This window comes from Nerophis ophidion, linkage group LG11, assembly GCF_033978795.1.
Source record: "Nerophis ophidion isolate RoL-2023_Sa linkage group LG11, RoL_Noph_v1.0, whole genome shotgun sequence".
In the NCBI taxonomy this organism is placed as follows: Eukaryota; Metazoa; Chordata; class Actinopteri; order Syngnathiformes; family Syngnathidae; genus Nerophis; species Nerophis ophidion.
Genome location: NC_084621.1, coordinates 5,117,800 through 5,141,918, shown reverse-complemented (window position 1 = coordinate 5,141,918; position 24,119 = coordinate 5,117,800). Strand labels below are relative to the sequence as shown.

Here is a 24,119-nt window from a genome sequence, read left to right as displayed (position 1 = left end):
GGTAGAAAAGCGCTATACAAGGACAACCCATTTACCATTTTCCACTCGTATGTGTGCTTTCAGATCGGACAGTTGGTTTTCAAAGGAATGAAGCGCCTTAACAGGATCCAGTCATTGGTGTTTGAGACCGCCTACAACACCAATGAAAACCTACTGATCTGCGCCCCAACTGGTGCTGGCAAGACCAACATTGCCATGCTGACTGTTCTTCACGAGATCCGCCAACACCTGCAGCCTGGCGGCGTCATCAAAAAGGATGAATTCAAGGTCTGAGTGTAAAACAAAATCAAAAGAAATTGTATCTTTTCATCAGCGAACCAAACTAATAACACCTCATCAAAAACAGAGTGTGTAAAGCTTTCATGATACCCTAGTCTAAAAATAAATGTATTTCATAGAATCTAAATTTAAATCTGTAAGGACTTGAACATTTATTTGTTACTTGTTCCGGCATTCACACCTGCTGTTCGGTAACCAGGTCCGAAACAACAACAAAATGGTTATGTGCTGCACACTTTAGTTTGTTTACATACTGTATGCATAAAGTCAGGCCATTAATGGGCAGCTTTCAGCTGTACAAAACATTCTCCTTGTCAGTCGAAACATCTGGCGGGGCTTGCTGACAAACTGAGCTTGCAATTTAAAAGAGCCTTTTCTGTATGGGCATGTTTGTTTAACTAAAGTGTGCATTTTAACATCTCACTCACATTCCATCTGTATCATCTTCTGTTTCTGCAAATGACAGGAAATACAAGCAAATAATTGAGCAAAAATTTGTAAATATAGGGTTAAATTTGTGTTAAAACTAAGGGTGGGCAAATTAATGCGTTAATTAAGCGTTAACTCATCGATCTATTAACGCCGACAATTATTTTATCGCACATTTGTGTATGTTGTTTACATGCTTTTATTTTGTTAACGCTTTTTCTTAACAAGATGGCGTCGCCCGGCGTGGAGGGGCTCTTGGTAAAGATGGAACATTTGGCAAAAATACCGGACAATTCTGCAAATTTCATGGCTGGCTTACAGCGTGGTCACTCCGGGATCACTTACGACCGCCAGACAATTCTGGATGTGGATAGATCGGGCCGTTTTGGACTGAATGAGGCGTGCTTGCTAGACCGGCTAGCTAGCATGGGAATACTTTGCCGGCTACATCCAGCGGCCTGTGAAGCAGCGGAGTATATGTGTTGTCTGTCTATTTATGAATAATGCAGACCAGGAGTGTTGGCTGAGTTCTTAACGTTTGCTTTCAGAGCGTGCATATCACAACATACAAGATGCCGTCATGGCGACACAACCTATACCGAGCTACCACGCATGCTCGTCACTCCTGTTGCATGCTGGGTAGGGTAGTTCTTTTTTCCCCTGGCTCATAACATCACAATATAGTACCATGTATATGCGTTCAGTTTATCAAAGCACCAAGCAAATAATCGGAAAATTCCCATCATATCAATTCCTAGATATGGTCATAATTATTTTAAGTGCACTACGCAGAATAAACACAACATTATTAATATTGCTACTACGGATAATTTGATCAAAAATTCCCTAAAACAGCCCACTACCTATAATATAGGTTTTTTTAAACATAAGATCCCTGATAAAAAAAAATGTTTCTGCTGTTACCTCAGAAATTGCCTGTTCAGATGTTATGATTGTGGCTCAGAGATTTGTATGTAGATTATATTTATTTTCCATAACAAACAGGATAACTTAAATACCCTGGCAGTGGTAATAAGCTTAAATGTTTGTATTTACATTTTTTGAGTTGATTTTCATAAAATATGCTATTTAACTGCTACTGTTTAACAAGGACTGATTTAAATTGTGTTTGCACAATAAATGTTTTGGCGCTTTTGTTCATGTGGGAGAATATTCCAATAAAGTCTCGGAAAGCTGGCGTGCACAAGTGATGTGCACGCCAGCTTTCTGAGGGATCGCTAGTGCACGCCAGTTTTCCGAGACTCTGTATTTAGTTAGCGCAGGCAGCATGAAGCAGGGCTTTTATTGTGAAGATAGGAAATGTGCAGTCGGCCTTTAGAGTTTTGACGGAAGGTACGGCGCGAGAGTCTGTTGAAATAAAAAGTGTTTCTCGCCTTCCTCTCGGTCATATTTTCATAATAATGATCTTGCAGCAGCCAGCGTCATCTCACAAGACCCTCCGGTACCGTGAATGTCATTTAAGTGAAGTCTTGGTGAAGATTGATGATCACTAATTTTTAGGTTTATTTTTTTTAAAAGCCTGGCTGGAGATTGACTGACACACCCCCCGCGGTCGACTGGTAGCTCGTGATCGACGTAATGGGCACCCCTGATTTACAGTAGTCTGGTCCCTTTAAGTATTGGTGGAACTTCTTTCTCTGAGCACTTTAATTTCACAAAGTGCATTGCAACAAACACCTCTTTCGTCAACAGCATTGAGTGTGTTCTGTGTTTGTTGGCATTAATAATGGCGGACTTAGTGATAGACAAATGAGAATCCAATACATTATCTTTTAGAGACTGAATATACAAAGAATTAGCTACAAGTTTTAGAAAATGAGTGTTAGGCAGATCAGGATATAATGAAACACAAATTAACTGTCCTAGTGTTTGCATTTAACAATAGTGGTAAATATGTAATCAACAACATCACAAAACAGTCACTTTCAATATCTGCTCTCACTGGGAAACGACTAAAGGGATGTTTGTATCTTTCAGCACACGACTTGCACAAACGTATCTGCTTATGGCCACTACCTTCCACTACTATACACCTGTGAGGCATGATTATTAATCTAGCATTTTTTTTTTTTTCAAACTCAGGCACGATTTAGCAGCAGCAACTTTGTAGCTATCTTACCTTTTGCTAGTGGCCAGAGGAGCAGTGTGAGTATTTCTGAGGGCAAGGCGCTGTTTTACTATGCCAGAAAAGTAGTTTCTCTATGTCAGCTCTTATCAAACAATGTTGCTAATACTTTGTTATTATGTATTTCACAGCAAATAAATGAAGCATTGTTGGTGTTTTTAGTGAAGTGAATTATATTTATATAGCGCTTTTCTCAAGTGACTCAAAGCGCTTTACATAGTGGCACCCAATATCTAAGTTACATTTAAACCAGTGTGGGTGGCACTGGGAGCAGGTGGGTAAAGTGTCTTGCCCAAGGACACAACGGCAGTGACTAGGATGGCACAAGCGGGAATCGAACCTGCAATCCTCAAGTTGCTGACACGGCCACTCTACCAACCGAGCTATGCCGGCAGCACGACTTTTAACAGAGGGCTTTATACGTGTAATTAATTACTTCCTATTACATGCATTGCTAGCTGCTTTTTGCTAGCAGTTTTTCATTATTTAGATGCACAAAAAAGAAAAATACGTGTTTTCTTGTCCGACATAAGGATTGTGAATGATCGACAAAATAAAACAAAAATTGCAGTTCCCCACTTATTTAACAATGTAAAAACAGAGACATGTAATGTTGGGATTGGGGTGACACAGGTATTTTTCAATATTAGTCAAAAGTATGTTTAGTATTTTCATCAATCATAAGCAAATTTGATTTAAGACGAGTCTGATTGAGAAATGCCAATTGAAATTACATTTGAACGCTTGGCAAAATGAAACGCTGTTATAAAAAAAACGATCTTATTTCAGAAGCATGTTTTTTTCTGAAACATTCTTACTGAAATAAGGAGTGCTGCATGAATGCAGGTTTTTTTTCCACCATTGGAACGTTATTATTTAAAACACTGGATGGGTTTCGAGGTTATTCAAGGGCGCTATAATATGCACTGAGCTCTCTGCGTGCTGCAAAATAGAATTGAATTGTTGACCAATGGACCCAAAAGAGTGCTCTGATGAATCACAACTCGACTGCATGTGTAATTTCCGCCTGTATGTTGCTAACCTAGGAAAGAGTGAACCAGCATGCCCTTTCCAAAAAAAAGGCAAAGCAGGCAATAGTAAAGTATATGTTGCAGAATTTTTGTGTAAAAAGTTTCAGCCGATGTCAAATCATTCAAAGGGTATCAGAATGCGTCTTTAAATTCATATTGTCAAACCAAGCACAAACTAAATAAATTATTCAGACAGGCAAAGACTTTGTTGTCTTTGAAGGCCTGTCCACACGTCGGCTCTTCTGTGGACACACTGTGACAAAAACACTTTATATATCTCACTGAGCTTTTGCAGGTGGAAGTGTCTGCTGTTATCAGCAGTAGATTTCAGATTGTGCTGATTGTTTTGACCAACATCCCCAATCCAATGTAACTAGCTCTGGTTTCCATCCTTTTTGTTTATTTTATCTCTCTCTGTTTTTTCTGGCTCCAGATCGTGTACGTTGCTCCAATGAAGGCCTTGGCAGCGGAAATGACTAAGTACTTCAGTAAACGATTGGAGCCTCTGGGCATCGCCGTCAAAGAACTCACTGGTGACATGCAGTTAACCAAAGGGGAGATCCTTCGAACACAGGTACAAACACACAAAAAACGGCTAGTGGCTCGGTAAAAAAAACCTGTAAATCAAATAGAGCAAACATGCAAATTACCCAAGTATTATAGTTTTATCCACTATGGCAACAGCCCACTTATACAGATGTATTTATCTAAAACCTGTTCTTCGCCGTTTTGTCCTATTAAAACTTTTGCAAGCCACACTGCATGACGTGAAATGGGTAGAAAGTTTACTGGAATGTACATTGAATCATGGGTGTGGAAGAGCAATTATCAGGCTCTAAACATAGCATCATTGCATCACTGTACCTCTTCAGGTTGTTGTACCCAGAGGTGGGTAGTAACGCGCTACATTTACTCCGTTACATCTACTTGAGTAACTTTTGGGATAAATTGTACTTCTACGAGTAGTTTTTATGCAACAAACTTTTACTTTTACTTGAGTATATTTATAAAGAAGAAACGCTACTTTTACCCCACTCCATTTATCTACAATCAGCTCGTTACTCGCTACTTTTTTTTTTATCGATCTGTTAATGCACGTTTTGTTTGTTTTGATTTTGTCAGACACGCATTCAAAGTAGAATCTACGCATGCCTGCGTTTCACCAATCACATGCAGTCACTGGTGACGTTGGACCAATCAAACAAAACCAGGTGGTCACGTGACCGTCACACGTCGAATCCGACGTAAAAAGTTGAAAAACTTATTGGGGTGTTACCATTTAGTGGTCAATTGTGCAGAATATGTACTGTATTGTGCAATCTACTAATAAAAGTTTCAATCAATCAATCAAAAGTGTAAAGGAAAAAAGACTTTATTTCAACCGTACTTCCCATCACATCGCACAGTTCCTGTCTTCACAATAAAAGCGCCGCTCCATCGCGTCTGCGCTAACAAAATAAGAGTCTCCGAAAGCCAGCGCAAACAAGCTAACAAGCTACGGAGTTTGCCGCCAATGTATTTCTTGTAAAGTGTATAAAAACGAATATGGAAGCTGGACAAATAAGATGCCAAAAACCAACGACTTTCATGATCTATTAGACAGAAAAGAGGAACTTTTTTTCTCCTCCATTTGAAAATGTGGACATAATCAGCTCTATACTGTCTGATTCCAATCAATGCAAGTCATCAGAATCAGGTAATACACCAACTTATATTCTTGTCTTCATGAAAGATAGGAATCTATATGTTAAACATGCATGTATATTCATTAAAACACCTTTAACATTTCAACAAAAATGGCAAAATAAAAAACATATATATATATATATATGATATGTGTGTGTATGTACATATGAGGTAGATCACCTCGACTTGGTCATTTATTAAGTAATAGATTAACGTTGAAAAACTTATTGGGGTGTTACCATTTAGTGGTCAATTGTAAGGAAAATGTACTGTACTGTACAATCTACTAATACAAGTTTCAATCAATCAATCAATCAATCAATAAATGCCTACTGAGGCTATGGTGCTGTTAAGTTATTGTGGCTCAATTTGCCTTAATTTTCTTATTTTAATGTATTATTATTTAATATATATTATTGTTTTAGTTGCTTAGGAGATATTCCTGGCTATGAATTTGCTCATTGCTATTTTTATGTTTTTGTGCATTATTTGTTGCTGTAATCATTAAACAAACAGGTTACTCATCAGTTACTCAGTACTTGAGTAGTTTTTTCACAACATACTTTTTACTTTTACTCAAGTAAATATTTGGGTAACTACTCCTTACTTTTACTTGAGTAATACATCTCTAAAGTAACAGTACTCTTACTTGAGTACAATTTCTGGCTACTCTACCCACCTCTGGTTGTACCTCATACCTCTCTTCCATCTCCATGTTTGCCACCGACCATTGTGGCCTTTTGGGATGGAAGGGATTACTCATCAATAAACTGTGATAGCATTTTTGTTATCATGCCGTTTTTAGTACTCACTCTGAATAAAGAACTTATTCTACTTAAGAGGTGTTCCAGGCTCGGGGGCCAACCACATGATGTTATCTGGTTTGTGAAAGTCTGGCAATTATAAGACTCTTCAACTTTCTTTCTTTCTTTCTTTCTTTTTTAATTTTTTTTTTTATGTCTGTCTGTCTCTGTCTTGTTATTAATTAATTATGTATTATTTATTTATTTCTTAATGTTAATTTTGACAGCAAAAAAACATTGTATTATTATTTCAAAACATTCAGTATTGCAAAAAAAAATAACTTTACTGTTTGTTTTTCATATTGTTGGTGAACAATGATAATGAGCTAATGAAGGTACAATTGTATAATATCATGAGGCAATATGCATCTATATTATAATATTTTGCGCAGTTAGAATTGGCCCTCTGAGGGCAGCCGTAACTGGAATATTACCCACAGCGAAAATGACTTTGATGTTAATGATGTATAGAGTCAAACATGTTTTAGTGGCCACTTGACTATAGCAGCCACAAAAATGTGCCCCCAATCAGCGTTCTGTACCAAACACGACGAAAGACTGGAATAAGATTAACACACCTGAACAATCTAACAAATTACAGTATGTATTTATTTATTTTTGGGCCAAATATTGGTTAATCAGCAACCAGTGGGGCGGTATAGCTCGGTTGGTTGAGTGGCCATGCCAGCAACTTGAGGGTTGCAGGTTCGATTCCCGCTTACGCCATCCTAGTCACTGCCGTTGTGTCCTTGGGCAAGACACTTTACCCACCTGCTCCCAGTGCCACCCACACTGGTTTAAATGTAACTTAGATATTGGGTTTCACTATGTAAAGCGCTTTGAGTCACTAGAGAAAAGCGCTATATAAATATAATTCACTTCACTTCACAGTGTTGCCAAACTTGCCAACATTGACGAGATTGGTATTTTAACACGACATACAGTATATAGTAGGGATGCACCGAAATGAAAATTTGTGGCCGAAGCCAAATAAAATGTAAACGCTTGGCCGAAGGCCGAATACCGAATAATGAATGCAGTTTTTCACAATTTTTTTTATATTGCATAAATAGCCTAGAATAAATATTTAGACATGTTTTTCAAATAAAGTATTTTTTTATTGAATATTGACATTTTTTTTAATATTCCAGTAGTCTTTGCTTTTCAAAAAAAGCACAGTTTTTCATTTATATTAGGCCTTCAAACAAAACATGCATTCCAAAAAAAAAATAAAGTGCATTAAAGTGGATAAACCCACAACAAATTAATTATTGTCCTTTTGGCAAAAGTCTGCTTAGCCACAGTAGATATGCTAATAATGTAAACAGAAGGCTCAAGTAAATCTCAATTAAGTGTGTGCTTGTAACCTCATACACTTATACAGGTAGCCTACACAACAGGCTAATAATGTAAACAGAGGCCCCACTAAATCTCAATAAGTGTGTGCTTGTAACCTCATACACTCATAAGGGGTACACAACATATCCCAACGTCACCACGTCACTGCACATTGGTTGATTGAGTCACTGCGTCAAAAAATTGCGTCACACGCCACTATTCGGCCTTGTTTTTAACTCATTCCACCGAAGGCCGAACGTGGCTTTTTTTACCATATTCGGCCGAATATATTCGGTTACCGATTAATCGGTGCATCCCTAGTATATAGTATTGTTAGTTCAACAATAAAAGACTCTAGTATTTTTCCTGTGTATTATTGTAGTGTTTAGTTTAGCTTTTAAATGTATGCATTCATTTTGTCACTGTATAAATTATCGGTTTTGAACATGTGTTTTACATCGTAGCTGTGTATTGTGTTGTGGGCTGAAGTAGGTGTTTTGTAATTTATGCATTGTATCTTTGGTCATTTCATGAATCATAAACCTCTTTGCACAGGCACTTTATCACCTTTACTTTCCAGCATATGCATTTTATATATGAACAGATGTATAAGTCTCCTTTTGAATAATAGGGGATTGTGAGAGGAGGTGTGTAGATATGTTAGGGCTCACGTCTGATGTCTTTCTTGTATATGTTTGTGTTTTCTGTTAATTGTCGTTTTTATAAGTCGTCCTTTTATTGTTTTTAGTAGTTGCATAATTTATTTTGTCCCATGAATATTGTTTGTTAGATGGTGTCAAAATAAGGATTACAAATGGAAATTAGCTGTTTTCCCAAATCTGATGCACACATCGATTATTTGTGTGATAATGTATCATGCACATTGTCCATAAACAAATGCCACATTTTTCGGAGTATAAGTCGCTCCGGGGTATAAGTCGCACCTGCCGAAAATCCATAATAAAGAAGGAAAAAAACATCTATAAGTTGCACTAGAGTATAAGTCGCATTTTCCAGGGAAATTTATTTGATAAAACCCAACACGAAGAATAGACATTTGAAAGGCAATTTAAAATAAATAAAGAATAGTGAACAACAGGCTGAATAAGTGTACGTTATATGAGGCATAAATAACCAACTGAGAAGGTGCCTGCTATGTTAACCTAACATATTTTGGTAAGAGTCATTCAAATAACTATAACATATAGAACATGCTATACCTTTACCAAACAATCTGTCACTCCTAATTGCTAAATCCCATGAAATCTTATACGTCTAGTCTCTTACGTGAATGAGCTAAATAATATTATTTGATATTTTACGGAAATGTGTTAATAATTTCACACATAAGTCGATCCTGAGTATAAGTCGCACCCCCGGCCAAACTATGAAAAAAACTGCGACTTATAGTCCGAAATATATGGTGTTTACAATTAGGTAATGTTATAAACCTTTGTAATGCAGCCAGTCATTGTGTTTTCCAAAATGGTTATTTTCACTCAGTATAGCAGACACTAATATCCAAATTTGCCACAATGACACATGATATTGATAGATGGAATCTCAGTTGTTTACTTTTTTTTATGATAACCTTCATACTACAGTGAACTGTTTCCTTGTTATGAATAGTTTTCCTCCATAATATTTAAATCTACTCACAACAATTATGATATACTGCAGCCTTTTGCACACGGGGGCGGGCGGTACTGTACGTTTAACACTTACTGTACATCTGCATACAATCCAATCCAATCCACTTTATTTATATAGCACATTTAAACACCAATAATGTTTCCAAAGTGCTGCACAGCCATGTTAAAAACAATATTAAAAACACTATTGTACTCCACCAATGACTGAATAAAAACAAAAAATAAATAAATATAAAAACTATATAAAAATGAATAAGATTAAAAACAATTTTAAAGGGTAAAAGCAATTAAAACAGTAGTCCTGGTCCACGTTCGAATCTCTGTTCCGCCATCCCAGTCACTGCCGTTGTGTCCTTGGGCAAGTCAACTACCATATATAGAAATACATAGATTGAATGGATCTGACTATCATTTTAAAAAGGTTTCCCTTAAGGTGACCTGTTTTGTTGGTCCCCATTCCGTCAGAGGTCCCATATACGTGACTGTGTAAACAGAGCAATGTCCCCATTAAGTAAGAATTGCCAGGATACACACACACACACACACACACACACGATTACACAGACAAATCCCCGCAAAGATTCACAAAGACCGATAAATAAACCTTGACGTCGCCATTTTGGAAAACAAACTACGAGTATCCCAAGTTCCACAAGTCGTACGTGTTACTTCTTCAATCGTTGGATTGATTAAGTAATGTGCTGATCATACTTATTGGACACCCTGGGGAAAAGAGTTAATTTGGTTCATGGGGACCACATTTAAATCATTTTGCATAATTCACACAAATTTGTACGTGACTACTGAGGAACATATAAAAAAAAAAAAATCATAATCAAATCAACCAGTAAATATGTTTTATGGGCCCTAGCTTTTAGAAATCACTTGGGCATCTTCAGAATGGATCTGACTTTCATTCGAGGACTAAAAGTCTGGACCACACACTAAAAAGTCTGGTCTTGGGCACCACGAGCTGGAGCTGGCTTTCGGACCTCAGAGCGCGCACAGGGATGTAAATTTGGATGAGGTCCGAGATATATTGAGGTGCCAGTCCATGTAAAGATTTAAAAACAAACAGCAATATTTTAATATAAATTCTAAAATGAACAGGGAGCCAGTGCAAACTCTGAAGAATTGGGGTTATATGCTGGTGTTGAAAGTCCTGCTGCCGCGTTCTGGACTAACTGCAACCGGGAGAGAGCTTTTTGGCTAATGCCAGCATAAAGTGCATTGCAGTAGTCCAGGCCACTTGAAATAAACGCATGCACGACTTGTTCAAAAAGGTTAAAACATAAAAACGGTTTTACCCTTACTAAAAGACGAAGATGATAAAAACACGATTTTAAAATGCCATTGACTTGTTTGTTAAGTTTAAAATCGCTGTCTATAGTGACGCCAAGGCTGGTGACTTTGGGACGCACATCATTTTGCAACGGTCCCAAGTCAGTGAGGGCCGGACCAAAAACTAAATTTTCCGTTTTTCCCTCATTCATTATTAAAAAATTCTGGGCTAACCAAGCCTTGACGTCGCATAGACAGTTGAGAAGGGGTGTCAGGGCGCCGTGGCCTTTTGAAACCGGCATATAAATTTGACAGTCATCTGCATAAAAGTGATAGAACACTCCATGTTTCCTAAAAATCTCTCCAAGAGGGAGAAAATATAAGGAAAAGAGAATGGGGCCTAAAATAGATCCCTGGGGGACACCACAGAAGAAGAGATGGCGTCCCCCAGCCTGACAGAAAAGGTAGGATCTGAACCACTCTAACGCAGTCCCCCTGACACCCGCACAGTCTCTCAGGCAGTCTAAAAGAATTGTGTGGTCGACTATGTCAAAGGCAGCTGTAAGATCTAAAAGCACTAAAATGGCAGAGCTGCCAGAATCAGACATTAGAAGCAAGTCATTAAAAACCTTTAAAAGTGCAGTACATGTCATATTATTGTGCACCAGCTAACACTTTACCTCATTTGTTTTTTAAACATTGAACAAATCAGCAAGCAGCAGCTCTCTTGCGTTATCAACAAATCACGGTTAATCGCTTGTGATTACTAATCTTTCTACTTCTCATAACCATATCCAGCTTCAACATGTTTATTTGTCATGGCTCCAACCACTGCAAAGCCTGAGTCAAAATGGCTACCAACTTGCACATATTGGCCAATTTTGATGTTTCCCGTAAGTGGTCATTATAGACAGGTTTAATAGGACAATATATCCATCCATCCATCATCTTCCGCTTATCCGAGGTCGGGTCGCGGGGGCTGGACGTGCCCTAAACACCTCCCTAGGGAGGCGTTCGGGTGGCATCCTGACCAGATGCCCGAACCACCTCATCTGGCTCCTCTCGATGTGGAGGAGCAGCGGCTTTACTTTGAGTTCCTCCCGGATGGCAGAGCTTCTCACCCTATCTCTAAGGGAGAGCCCCGCCACCCGGCGGAGAAAAAACTAATTTCGGCCGCTTGTACCCGTGATCTTATCCTTTCGGTCATGACCCAAAGCTCATGACCATAGGTGAGGATGGGAACGTAGATCGACCGGTAAATTGAGAGCTTTGCCTTCCGGCTCAGCTCCTTCTTCACCACAACGGATCGGTACAACGTCCGCATTACTGAAGACGCCGCACCGATCCGCCTGTCGATCTCACGATCCACTCTTCCCTCACTCGTGAACAAGACTCCTAGGTACTTGAACTCCTCCACTTGGGCCAGGGTCTCCTCCCCAACCCGGAGATGGCACTCCACCCTTTTCCGGGCGAGAACCATGGACTCGGACTTGGAGGTGCTGATTCTCATTCCGGTCGCTTCACACTCGGCTGCGAACCGATCCAGCAATATATAGTTCTTTATATTTCCTGATCAGCCTGTTGATTAATTGGAACATCACTGCCACCTAGCTGGAGGTTTGTTTATCGTTCAAGTTTTTAAAATAACTCTAATACTGGAAGTCGCTTTGACTCTCATGGCTCGTCGTACACGTCACTGCGCTGCCGCCCCAGTTTCTCCCTAGTGATCTTTTACCCTAATTTTGTAAATTTTCATATCACAATTTGAGAGGCAGTGCCTGCTGGTGGCGAGATAGGAGTGTGACAACCATCCCTGTTCCCCCATACTTACTGCAAATTATAGTCAAATCGAAACCATGGGTAAACTGTAGGGTAGAGTCGTTTTTCAATGGACTGTAAGACAAAACACTGAGAAATTGAAAAATAATTGAACAAAAAGGAAAATATTTTAATAACTGCTATAAATAAAGTTTCAATGTGTAACTTGGATTAAATTCTTCAGGGGATGTCAAATATTATTATGGACAGTATGACATACAACATAATAGCCTTTGCTCAAGATCACGCTAACCTTGGATTTCCACTGGATACGTAACAATGCGGCCACTGCGGCAGACCGTTTCCGTTTCAATTGTAGTAAACGTGTCACTTTTCACCGCCGGCGGACCCCCGGCATGCTCCCTGCACACGGCACTAGTACCGCATCCCTGCTCTACATATACACAGAGCTTCTATTTTTGATGGTTGCCGCAATACAGTGGATCAATTCAGCTAAAATACGTGTGACAGGAAGTATTTCACAAAAGCAAAGTAATGTATCCAGATGACTTTCATATTAAAATAATGTTATCTGCTGCTCTAGGCCAGTGCACCCCAACCAGGATTGGTACCGGGCCGCAGAAGAATTATTTATATAAATATATATATATATGTAGGTGTGGGAAAAAATCGCAAGACTACTTCATCTCTACAGAACTGTTTCATGAGGGGTTCCCTCAATCATCAGGAGATTTTAATGGAAGCATTCACATACAATGGTTTATATATGGGGCACAGAGTGGGCGGGTACAGGCAGGCGTAGGGTGTGGTGATTGGCTCATGTGTTACCTAGGAGGTGTTTCCGTCTGTGGCGGCATGTTGAAATGATTTCACTGCGCTTGTTGAGGGATGATAGATCTGGATGATATATAATAAACAGTTTCTCTTTTAAGCATAGGTTGCATCTTTTATTACCACTGTTGTAAGGTGTGCTGGATGCAAGAATTTGCCATGTTATTGAATATTCAACATTATTGTCTTTGAGGTTCCAAATGTGTTTGCTGAGTTCTGTAGAATTCCGCAAAGTCTGGTTTCTAAAGGAGGCGTTGTGATTATTCCATCTTGTTTTGAACGCTCCTTCGGTTAATCCTACGTACGTGTCGGATGTGTTAATGTCCTTGCGTGTTACCTTTGCTTGGTAAACGACTGATGTCTGTAAGCACCTTCCGTTGAGAGGGCAATCAGGTTTCTTGCGACAGTTACATTCATTATTGGTTTCAGAGTCGTTTAGTCTGGGGGTAGGCAGTCCTTTTGCAATTGCTTTGTTGTGGTTTGAAATGATTTGTTGCATGTTATTCATACAGCTGTAGCTCAATTTAATGTTGGTCTTGTTGAATATTTTTCTTAGGGTGTTGCCTTTGGGGAAGTGTTTGTCGATCAGAGTGAGGAACTTGCGGCCGATGTTGGTTGAGACGTCTTTGCTGAATGGCGGATTGTACCAGATGATGTTGCTTCGTTTTCTGCTCTTTTTTGGTTGGTTTCCTGGAGTGGGTTCATAGGTGAGGGTGAAGTTGTATCTGCTTTCATCAAGTGCTTTCTAGTACGGGGGGGTTGCTTGGTCGAATTCAGCTTTGCTAGATGACAGCATCGATAGCCTTTTATTAATTCCGGTAGGTATTCTTTTCGTGGTGGTGGGTGGGTGGTTGCTGTCATGGTGCACGTATTGGAGTGTTGTGTTGGGTTTCGTGAATGGTTGGTAGCTGTTATTTCTCAGGTTGAAAGTGACGTCGAGGAAGTTGACGGTTTGCTTGTTGGCTTCAATCGTGATCCGTAGGCCGTTTTCTTTGAAGATTTGGCATATGCGCTTCTTGGTGTTCTCGCTGCTCCTTGGCGAGGCGCGGCACACTGCCAGTCCGTCATCACGGTAAATACCAAGGTTCAGGTTGAGGCTAGCAAGCTGGGAGAGGAAGAAACTCCCAACGAGTGTATATATATATATGTATATATATATATATATATATATATATATATATTTGTTTTTATTAAATCAACATAAAAACACAAGATACACTTACAATTAGTGCACCAACCCAAAAAACCTCCCTTTTTCATGCCCAAAAAAAAAAAAAAGAATAACCCCAACCCCGCCGCCGCCAGGCCGCGGGACAAATTATCAAGCGTTGACCGGTCCGCAGCTACAAAAAGGTTGGGGACCACTGCTCTAGGCGATTCGTATTGTACACTTTAAAACATCCTAATGGGCTGGTACGGACCTGAAGTCAACTTGTTTTCCGATGTAGTTTCACCTCATTTACACAAATGGATGAGGACATGCAGATTCTGGAGATACAAAATCATATAATCACATTACAGGCATATCCGGGACAGCTAGATGGGGGCCTTTGTCAAATCCCAGCTGATACAGGGGCCGGGGAAGCAGGAATTGAATGAGATGTGTGTGTGTGTGTGTGTGTGTGTGTGTGTGTGTGTGTGTGTGTGTGTGTGTGTGTGTGTGTGTGTGTGTGTACAATGCTCCACAGGGATAATGTTACTGTTATGTTGTTGCTTCCTACAAATGGAAAAATGAAACTGTCATTCTGCGAGGCAAAACTGTTGTTTTTTTTCCCAGAAGTTAAGTCAGTGCGATCACACACTTTGGGTATTGTTGTACGGCAAAACTTGAGACCTTCCTCTGTGATGCCATTGCGTATCTCGAATTTCTTTGCTTCTGTTCCTCTGGAAGGATAGAATAAACTGTATGTGGTTCGCTTTTCTCCAAGTCTCTTTAGCATGTGATTACGTGCAAATTTGCAAGATTTCTTAGAGGCCCGCGCTAATTCACTGAGCCGCAACTGTGCACATCAGAACGGCGGTGAGGATTGGCGCATAACGGCGAAGTTCCATTGAGGCAGAGTTCAGCAGCCGTTACGCATTCAGTCGAAATCCGGGGTTAATCACAGTTCCGCACAAAAGAATAAATATTTTTTTACACATATTGTAACACAAACAGAACAATAACGTTTTCCTGCATAAGCCATTTGATGTTCTCATACAAAGTAAAACCACCTTCACCCTGTCTCCTTGACTAATGGTTCCCATGGAAACTGAGTTTGGAGTGATACAGTCCTATACATGCCAGTGTGTGGGTGGCTTTCTGGGACTACCAGGCTCTCTTCCCTCTCTGTCCAAAGAGGAAATTAGTTAATGACATCAAACACAGTTTCTTTTTTATTTATAAAAAAATGGATTTCAAGAAGAATTTTAATATGAAGTAAATATAAAAACGCAGTAAATTTGGGCATCTTCCTTATTGTGGAAATATATTTTGCATCTTGCTAATTGTGGAAATGTATTGTCGCCTCCTGTTTAATTAGAGGAAAAACATATTAACTAATGCAATAGCAGAAATTGCATGAGACGGCAAATAAATATTTACTATGAATCAGAACTGCATTTTAAGATCCTCAAAGTCTACTATGTCTTTATAGGCAGATAACTTGTCAGGCAGCATAATGTGGGACAATGTCAATTTCGATATTTGAATGCATTTTCTAATGCAATTAAATGCTAAGTTTGTAATCAAAGATAGTTTTATGTAGAAAAAAAAACCTCTGCCTAACATTCAGTCTAAACTAATGAAAAATAACTAGGCTGTTTTGGATTATGTTAAATGATATCCATACAGAAGTGCACTTACAGCTTATTTAACCCTCAACAACAATTTGGAGGAATTGTACTTACCTTATTTGTAATAGGCACTAAATAAAATGTTGTAGAAACCGTTTTATATCTAAATTATGCACACATTTGTCAGAAATGTAGTAAGAGCACATTCATTGTGGAACACATTCTGCTATTCATTAATTGTGCTTGTACTCCTTTTAAAAATGTGACCCTCCCTTGTCTTATTGCCGTGATTGATAAGCACATTTGAAGGCATGTTTTTCTCTGTATTTGTGAAGCATTACACAAAGTGGTCTGTTTTTACTTGCCAGCATCTCAATGTATATTATTTAATAGAGAACAGTGTTTTGTGTTTGTTTTTAAATGACTGGTACAATTTGTTTGAACGAAAACTAGGTATACTTTTATAGAGCGAGCTTATTGGGAAATTACTGAATTGATCATGGTAAACATGGACAGTGTCTCACAAATTCTGTCAATGCTTTACATTTCAGCAGTCATGTATTCAAAAGACAATACTACAGAGCTAAAACCTGGGTAGAACTAGTCAGTGTACACTGTAGTTTGTATGGCAGTATAGATGTACATGTACCGTCCTCTGAAAATGACACACAGCTATTATCGTCTGAACAGTACCCAAAGTGTCAATTTTTTTGTTAGCACCAATGTTATCTAGCACTGCCTGCTGCTCTTGGACATGGAAGTCATTGGAGCTGCACAAGTTGTTACCGTAATCTTCTTCCAAACCTTCAATTATGTCTTTCCATGCTGTACATTGACTAATCGAAACCGTATCCAAGTTTGCTTTTGAACAAATTGTGGCCAAAGGGTAAGTATGTTCCATCATGTTTCCTTCATGAACCTCTGCATCCCAGCAATCATGCAGCCCCAAACCATTGCGCGACCACCACCATGCTTAACATAGGCAAGGCAATTATCTTGCTGCTTACTTGTGATAGATAGATAGATAGATAGAAAGATAGATAGATGGATATGTCTTTATTGTCATTGCACAAGTACAACGAATCTTTGTTTTCAGCACAAGCCCGTTCAAGATTAGACAAAAACAAACAGTGTACAGGGTTACAGAACAGGAACGCAGATAAGTCGCCACAAGGCACCCCGTAAAAGATGGGAAAAAGGTCGACGCTGGGGAAGGATGAGTAAAAAAATACAATCTAGATTGGGCTTCTCAGGGGGCCCAGTCTGGAGTGGGAAAAAACCTCCATAGCAAAGCACATATTCATATTTCAACATACATCTCGGGATATCTAGCAACAGAGGGAAGGGAGTTCGGGTCTAGCTCCAGCCCATCTTGCCGATTGTATTGTACCGTATGTCCCGGCAAGAAATCTGCGTTCAAAAGACTCCGGCTTATTAGTGATTCCTAGAGCCCAAAAAAAGTCTGCGGGCTATAGAGCGTTTTCGTTCGGGCTCCAGTACTCTGGAATGCCCTCCCGGTAACAGTTCGAGATGCTACCTCAGTAGAAGCATTTAAGTCTCACCTTAAAACTCATCTGTATACTCTAGCCTTTAAATAGACCTCCTTTTTAGACCAGTTGATCTGCCGCTTCTTTTCTTTCTCCTATGTCCCCCCCTCCCTTGTGGAGGGGGTCCGGTCGGATAACCATGGATGAAGTACTGGCTGTCCAGAGTCGAGACCCAGGATGGACCGCTCGTCGGGACCCAGGATGGACCGCTCGCCTGTATCGGTTGGGGACATCTGTACGCTGCTGATCCGCTTGAGATGGTTTCCTGTGGACGGGACTCTCGCTGCTGTCTTGGATCCGCTTGAACTGAACTCTCGCGGCTGTGTTGGAGCCACTATGGATTGAACTTTCACAGTATCATGTTAGACCCGCTCGACATCCATTGCTTTCGGTCCCCTAGAGAGGGGGGGGGGTTGCCCACATCTGAGGTCCTCTCCAAGGTTTCTCATAGTCAGCATTGTCACTGGCGTCCCACTGGATGTGAATTCTCCCTGCCCACTGGGTGTGAGTTTTCCTTGCCCTTTTGTGGGTTCTTCCGAGGATGTTGTAGTCGTAATGATTTGTGCAGTCCTTTGAGACATTTGTGATTTGGGGCTATATAAATAAACATTGATTGATTGATTGATGATGGTAGGCCACAGCACTCAGGCGCTGACCATCCATTCATCACACCTGTGGGATTTGCGTTGAGGGCGTTGGGTTGGGGTAGTGTGTCTCTGTTCCGCGGCCTTGATGTATTGTGCAGTCACTAGTCCAAAGTCAACAACAACAGGTGTGTGTCCGTGAGGGACAAGAAGGGAGTTTGCTGTGTCTTCGCTGCACTGTCCTTCGGGATAGTCTCGATGCCAGGGAAACAATCCAAGTTACAATGTTTTGTATGCGGGTGAAAAAAAAAACATTTTTTCACTCTAAATTGTCTATGACTGGTCCTCATAAACTGCGTTGTAGACAGTCCGATGTGATCCACAGTTCTTCCCGCATCCTCCAATCATTTGTGGCAGCTTTGGGGTACCTTGAAGACTGCCAGCAACTTATAATTTTGTCGACAAACCAGAGCAACGCTTACTCCAATCAGCAGATGTCCTGTTGTCATAATTCCGAATTGGTACATATCTTCACGTCCTCGACAAAAAAGGGTCGCCAGGCACGCGGCATTCCTTCTTCTCCCAAGAGTCCGTCGTGTGTCCAGCAACAACCGCTTTGTCACGAGTTCCAATGTTTAGATTTGGAGAGCAGTGCAAAAAGAGGCAACAAGAAAGTTAAGACAAGACATAGAACAAGCAGGAGAGATAAGGGAGAGGAAAAGGGAGCTTCCACCCTCGATGAGTGCCAGAGAGAATAAATAAATAAATTGTTGCCAATTTTTTGGACAATAATGTCTGTGAGTTGACTCATTTTCAGTGATAGTAGATCTACAGTATACTGCAAACTATGTACTGACTAAAATAATCAAATTACCTGGATGTCATATCTACAGTATTGTCCTATGGTAATATCAAATGCAAATATTAGAGGGGAGGCTGTATATGTTAACACGCTCACTTCCCTAAATATTTTACACATTTGAAAGTAATCGGCTACATAAACGTTAAATCAAATGTGTTTTTATATGTATGCAGATGTTAGTGACCACCCCAGAGAAGTGGGACGTTGTGACCAGAAAGAGTGTTGGAGACATTGCTCTCTCTCAGATCGTTCGGCTCCTAATATTGGATGAAGTTCACCTTCTTCATGAAGATCGAGGACCAGTGTTGGAGAGCCTTGTGGCCCGGACCATCAGACAGGTATAAAACATTTTTTTTTTGTCTGTATGATCCCAAATAAACAGGACAACACTTCTTAGATCAAGGCATTGATACATGAGTGTGAAGGGGTATATGTCTATATGTGCCCTGCAGTGATTGGCTGACATACAGGTTGTATCCTGGGATAGGCTCCAGCTTACCTGGAACCTGGACAAGTGGTATAGAAAATGATTGGATGGACATCCAATATATTTTTGGTATTAAGTTTAAATAAACTGATAACCGATAGCGTGAAAGAGGAATATCCATCCATCAATCAATTTTCTACCGCTTATCCCGTTCGGGGTTGCGGGGGGTACTGGAGCCTATCGCAGCTGCTTTCGGGCGGAAGGTGGTATACACCCTGGACAAATCACCACCTCATCACAGGGCCAACACAGATAGACAGACAATATTCACACTCACATTCACACACTAGGGCCAATTTAGTGTTGCCAATCAACCTATCCCCAGGTGCATGTTTTTGGCTGTGAGAGGAAACCGGAGTACCCGGAGGGAACCCACGCAGTCACAGGGAGAACATGCAAACTCCACACAGAAAGATCCCGAGCCCAGGATTGAACCCAGGACTACTCAGGACCTGTGTATTGTGAGGCACCGTGCTGCCTATAGAGAAAGATGACTTCTGTTATTTATGTTATTTCATCTTATTTTTTCCAACAATATTTATTGCATAGTTTTCTGTGACCTATAACATTATATATAGTTATAGTGATGGGTAAAAGACGCCTCAGTGAGTGTGCCACACACTCACTGGCTGTATTGACGCTGCACTGATGCTGTGTTAGTGTTTAATGATCTGCTAGAGTTAAAACGTTTCTATATTTGAAGAATGTCGTAAGACACTGTCAAGTACTTGTATTTTTTATTTAGAAATTGAAGCTTATGGCACATTTTGGGTGCAAGGTGATGTCATCTCTTTGATGCTACTCCTCCCCCTTCAGAATTTTTTTTTTCTAACAAGGAGTACATCGACATTTGAGAGCCAGCCAACTTGTTCGTAAGTGTATTATTTTTATTAAATGCACAAGGTAACAATGTAGTAACATATTTAAAGGACAGGCAGCAGCTTCATTAAATTACATTTTCGGCACAGTCCCACTAAGAGCAGACATACGTTACAAGGGGACAAGACGGGACCGCCAACGGATCGGCCACTTATGGCGCTCCTTAAAAAAGGTGAGAAAAAGGTGACATTGGGAAAGGGGGAAGAGTAAGAAAAAATATCAGTCAAAGGCTTGTCCCTCAGGAGGGGTCCAGACTGAGTCCGAGGAAAAAAAAACTCACATCGCCTGGCACACATAAACATGGTACATGTAATCACAACAACTCGCAACAGAGGGTTGGGGGAGTTGGGGCCTTGGAGGCCGGCTGCCGTTATAAAGCGCTACTCAGCCATCCACAACCCCGGAGGAATTAAGCAGTGGTGAAGGCATTGATTTGAGGAGGGGTGTCCGCGTGCATGTATGCCCAATTAACTTGAGTGAGATGTTGAAATTTTTTTGTGGACTGGGGCCAATCTCAAAGTTCGACACCAGGTGTTGTTGGAAAAAAAGGAAGGTCAAAAGCGTCCATCTTTGAGGAGTCCTCGGGGGAGTTCTTCAGAACAGCCTGTTCCTGATTGCATCAAGGCCATTCGAGGGAGTCAAATCGTAGATTAAGATGTTGTTTTTCTACGAGCAGTCCAAACAATGACTTGCCTGCTCTGTGTCCGTGCTGGATCTCTCAAATTCAATTGAATTATTCCTTCTCAGCAAACTTCTGCAAGATGAGATCCATTTTGCGATTCAAATCAGAAATTGCTCCAGTCTGTGTTCCCACAGCCCGACTCAATCCTTCCATTTCGTGATCAGCCGTTGGGCCCCTTGAGTGGCTGCCATCGTCTTCCGAATTTGACGATACACCAGAGCAATGCCCAGCCCAATCAGCAGGTGCCCCACGATCACAGTTCCAAATAGGTAGATATCTTCCACGTCCTCGATGGAAAGAACTGAGAGGCACATGGGTCTCCATTTATCCCAGGAATCCCTCACGTACCCCGCAGCAATGGTTCCATCAGGGCAGCCAGGCTCCCCCGAACCTCTTTTCTTTGTCAAAAAGACTTTGTCAATTGCGTCGAGAGTCCAGCTGATCATATTCATATTTCATTGGTGGCCATATTTTTTTTATACCTATGTGAAGATTATGATAAATTCTTCATCTAAACAGAAATATTTAAACATTACATAAGTCGGCATCCCGGTGTGTTGTTTTATTATGTTCGTAATTTTTATCTCTTGTCTAGCACTTAGCAAAATTGCGACTTCCTTGATCTGCTTATCACTTAGCTTCTAAGATTGAAAATAGAAGGTGTCTGTCGTAAAGTAGTCAATGTTGGCTCTCATGAAGTCTGCCAGGATTAGTTGCAGTTGATATTGTTGGAAATAGTGAACTTTGTGATGCCTCTGTGAAATGAATGTATGCCTAAAATTACCAAAATAAGTAAATATTTGTTGTTGTGAATGTGCCTGTTACAATACATATATACATACAGTGTGTGTAAAAAATGTTGTCTGAGTATTTTGAATGTTTTTAGAACAACTAATAGGCGGAATGAAGCAAATCCCAGCAACACCATTGTTAGCTGACCCATGTTAGCGTTTATTTACAACTTAGAATGCAATAAGTTTTAAATGTTTTTGGTGAACAGGTGGAATCTACCCAGAGCATGATAAGGATCCTGGGATTGTCAGCCACACTCCCCAACTATCTGGATGTGGCCACTTTCTTGCACGTCAACCCATATATTGGCCTCTTCTTCTTCGACAGTCGTTTCAGACCAGTGCCACTCGGACAGACCTTTGTTGGCATCAAAGCTACTAATAAGGTAAAATAACTTTAATGATTGGAGTGTATTAGTTAGCCGTCATGCCACTGTTTACTTTAATACACTATGAAAAAAACTGTTTTATATTTACATGTTTTTAAAATAACCAAATTGCACTTCCCTCTAGCACAGTGTGATTCAAATGAAAACTATTTTGGTCCTTTTTAGATCCAGCAAATGCATGACATGGAGGAGGTGTGCTATAACAAAGTTTTCGAGCAAGTTAAAGCTGGTCATCAGGTATGTCATCAATCTTGCATCTCTTTCATTCTTTCATTGCACTACACATGTTGAATTGATTGATTGAAACTTTTTTAGTAGATTGCACAGTATAGTATATATTCCGTACCAGTGACCACTAAATGGTAACTAACACCCTAATAAGTTTTCAACTTGTTTAAGTCGGGGTCCACGTTAGTCAATTCATGGTAAATGAATGATTAAGAGAATACAACATCATTGGTTTTGAAACCTAATTTCGGCCAGCATATCCTGGAAATGTGTGTTCTCCAAATGCTTTGACATTTTTTTTTACTTGGTACCGTATGGCCTCATTGTTTGTGCCTCTAAAAGTGGACAGATTGTTCGGATCTGTGAGGACAAAGAGTTGAAAGTTGTCAGATGTCAATTTTTCCTCCCAAAGCTAATCTCAGTTTCATAGCCTGGAGTCTCACAACATGTTTCAATGTTTGCCAAATTACTTTAATCTATTTGCAATTTGGTGGGTAATAGGAATTTTTTCTCATAATTGTGCAATGAAATTGACATTAGTTTTTTTCAACATACTACTCTGAATGGAAAATCTTAATTACATTTGGAGAAACACTATGCACTATAATAATTTATACATTTGTGTGGGTCACTGCATCAAGTTTGAATGTTATGCAAATTCACAGATTACATTCTGATGTCACCACCAAAGCAGACATAACGTTACTTTTTCAGGTAATGGTGTTTGTCCACGCTCGTAATGCCACTGTGAGGACAGCCATGGGGCTAATCGAGATGGCTAAGAACCATGGAGAAACATGCGTCTTTCAACCAGACCAAGGTCCTGACTATGGCCAGTGTGAAAAACAGGTGCAAAGCAAAATAACAAGCAGAAAAATCCAATGTACAATGTCTGTCTAGGTGTATACTTGTGTGCGTGTCTGCGCACTTCTCTGTGCATGTGTGGTAATGTGCGTACATGTGGGCACGCAGCAATGCAGAAGCGAGATTGGGGTGTGGTAATTAATAGTCCCTGCTCTGTGAGAGTACACGGAGTTGGAGCTATACTCTCCCACAGAGGACGGTCAGTCAGACTCCAATTCCCATATTTAAATCACTTGCAGCAGAAGCCAGAGTGATAAATTTAGTAACCTTTTTCCTTCATTCCCTGGAGCTGAGCCATGATTGATGTGCCTCTAATCCTCCCTCTATTTAAATGGGATATGTATACAAATCAGATCACTTTTCATGCTTTCCGAGTCCGGAAATAGAGACAGGAGATTACGTCGGTTGACTAAAAATGGTACTTTGTGGCCTCGTTTTTCTGGAAAGACTGAATTAAGAAAAAAAAAAAAAAGCAATTGTTCCTTCTAACTGCTCTTGCAGTATACATTTATGAATATATATTGATTTTTCATATATTATAATTTATATTTTAGTGTTTTATATGCTCTAAGTTTACATTAATTCACTCAAAGCTCAGCGTAATGGGTATTATCCACTCCATTAGTCTTTGGGTGTTTGTCAGTCCTGCAAGCTGTTGTGAAGAAAGGGGCATCAGGGCGATTCCACTCTAAGCCCACACAGAGATAATGCACTGCTTATTTGCGCTTTGGAAATTGCCCTACATTAATATTTATAGGTATTTTAATCTCCAATAT

At 40.1% G+C, this 24,119-nt stretch overlaps 1 protein-coding gene across 1 annotated transcript in view; it reads left to right on the top strand.

Moving 5' to 3' along the window:
• ascc3 (activating signal cointegrator 1 complex subunit 3) overlaps window positions 1-24,119 on the top strand; it is a 165,214-nt gene that overhangs the window by 37,024 nt on the left and 104,071 nt on the right. Inside the window, exons 9-14 of the mRNA XM_061914964.1 lie at window positions 64-267; window positions 4,319-4,459; window positions 19,197-19,361; window positions 22,072-22,248; window positions 22,417-22,488; window positions 23,194-23,328. Coding sequence (XP_061770948.1) covers window positions 64-267; window positions 4,319-4,459; window positions 19,197-19,361; window positions 22,072-22,248; window positions 22,417-22,488; window positions 23,194-23,328 — 894 coding nt within the window. The remainder of the gene's footprint in view (window positions 1-63; window positions 268-4,318; window positions 4,460-19,196; window positions 19,362-22,071; window positions 22,249-22,416; window positions 22,489-23,193; window positions 23,329-24,119) is intronic.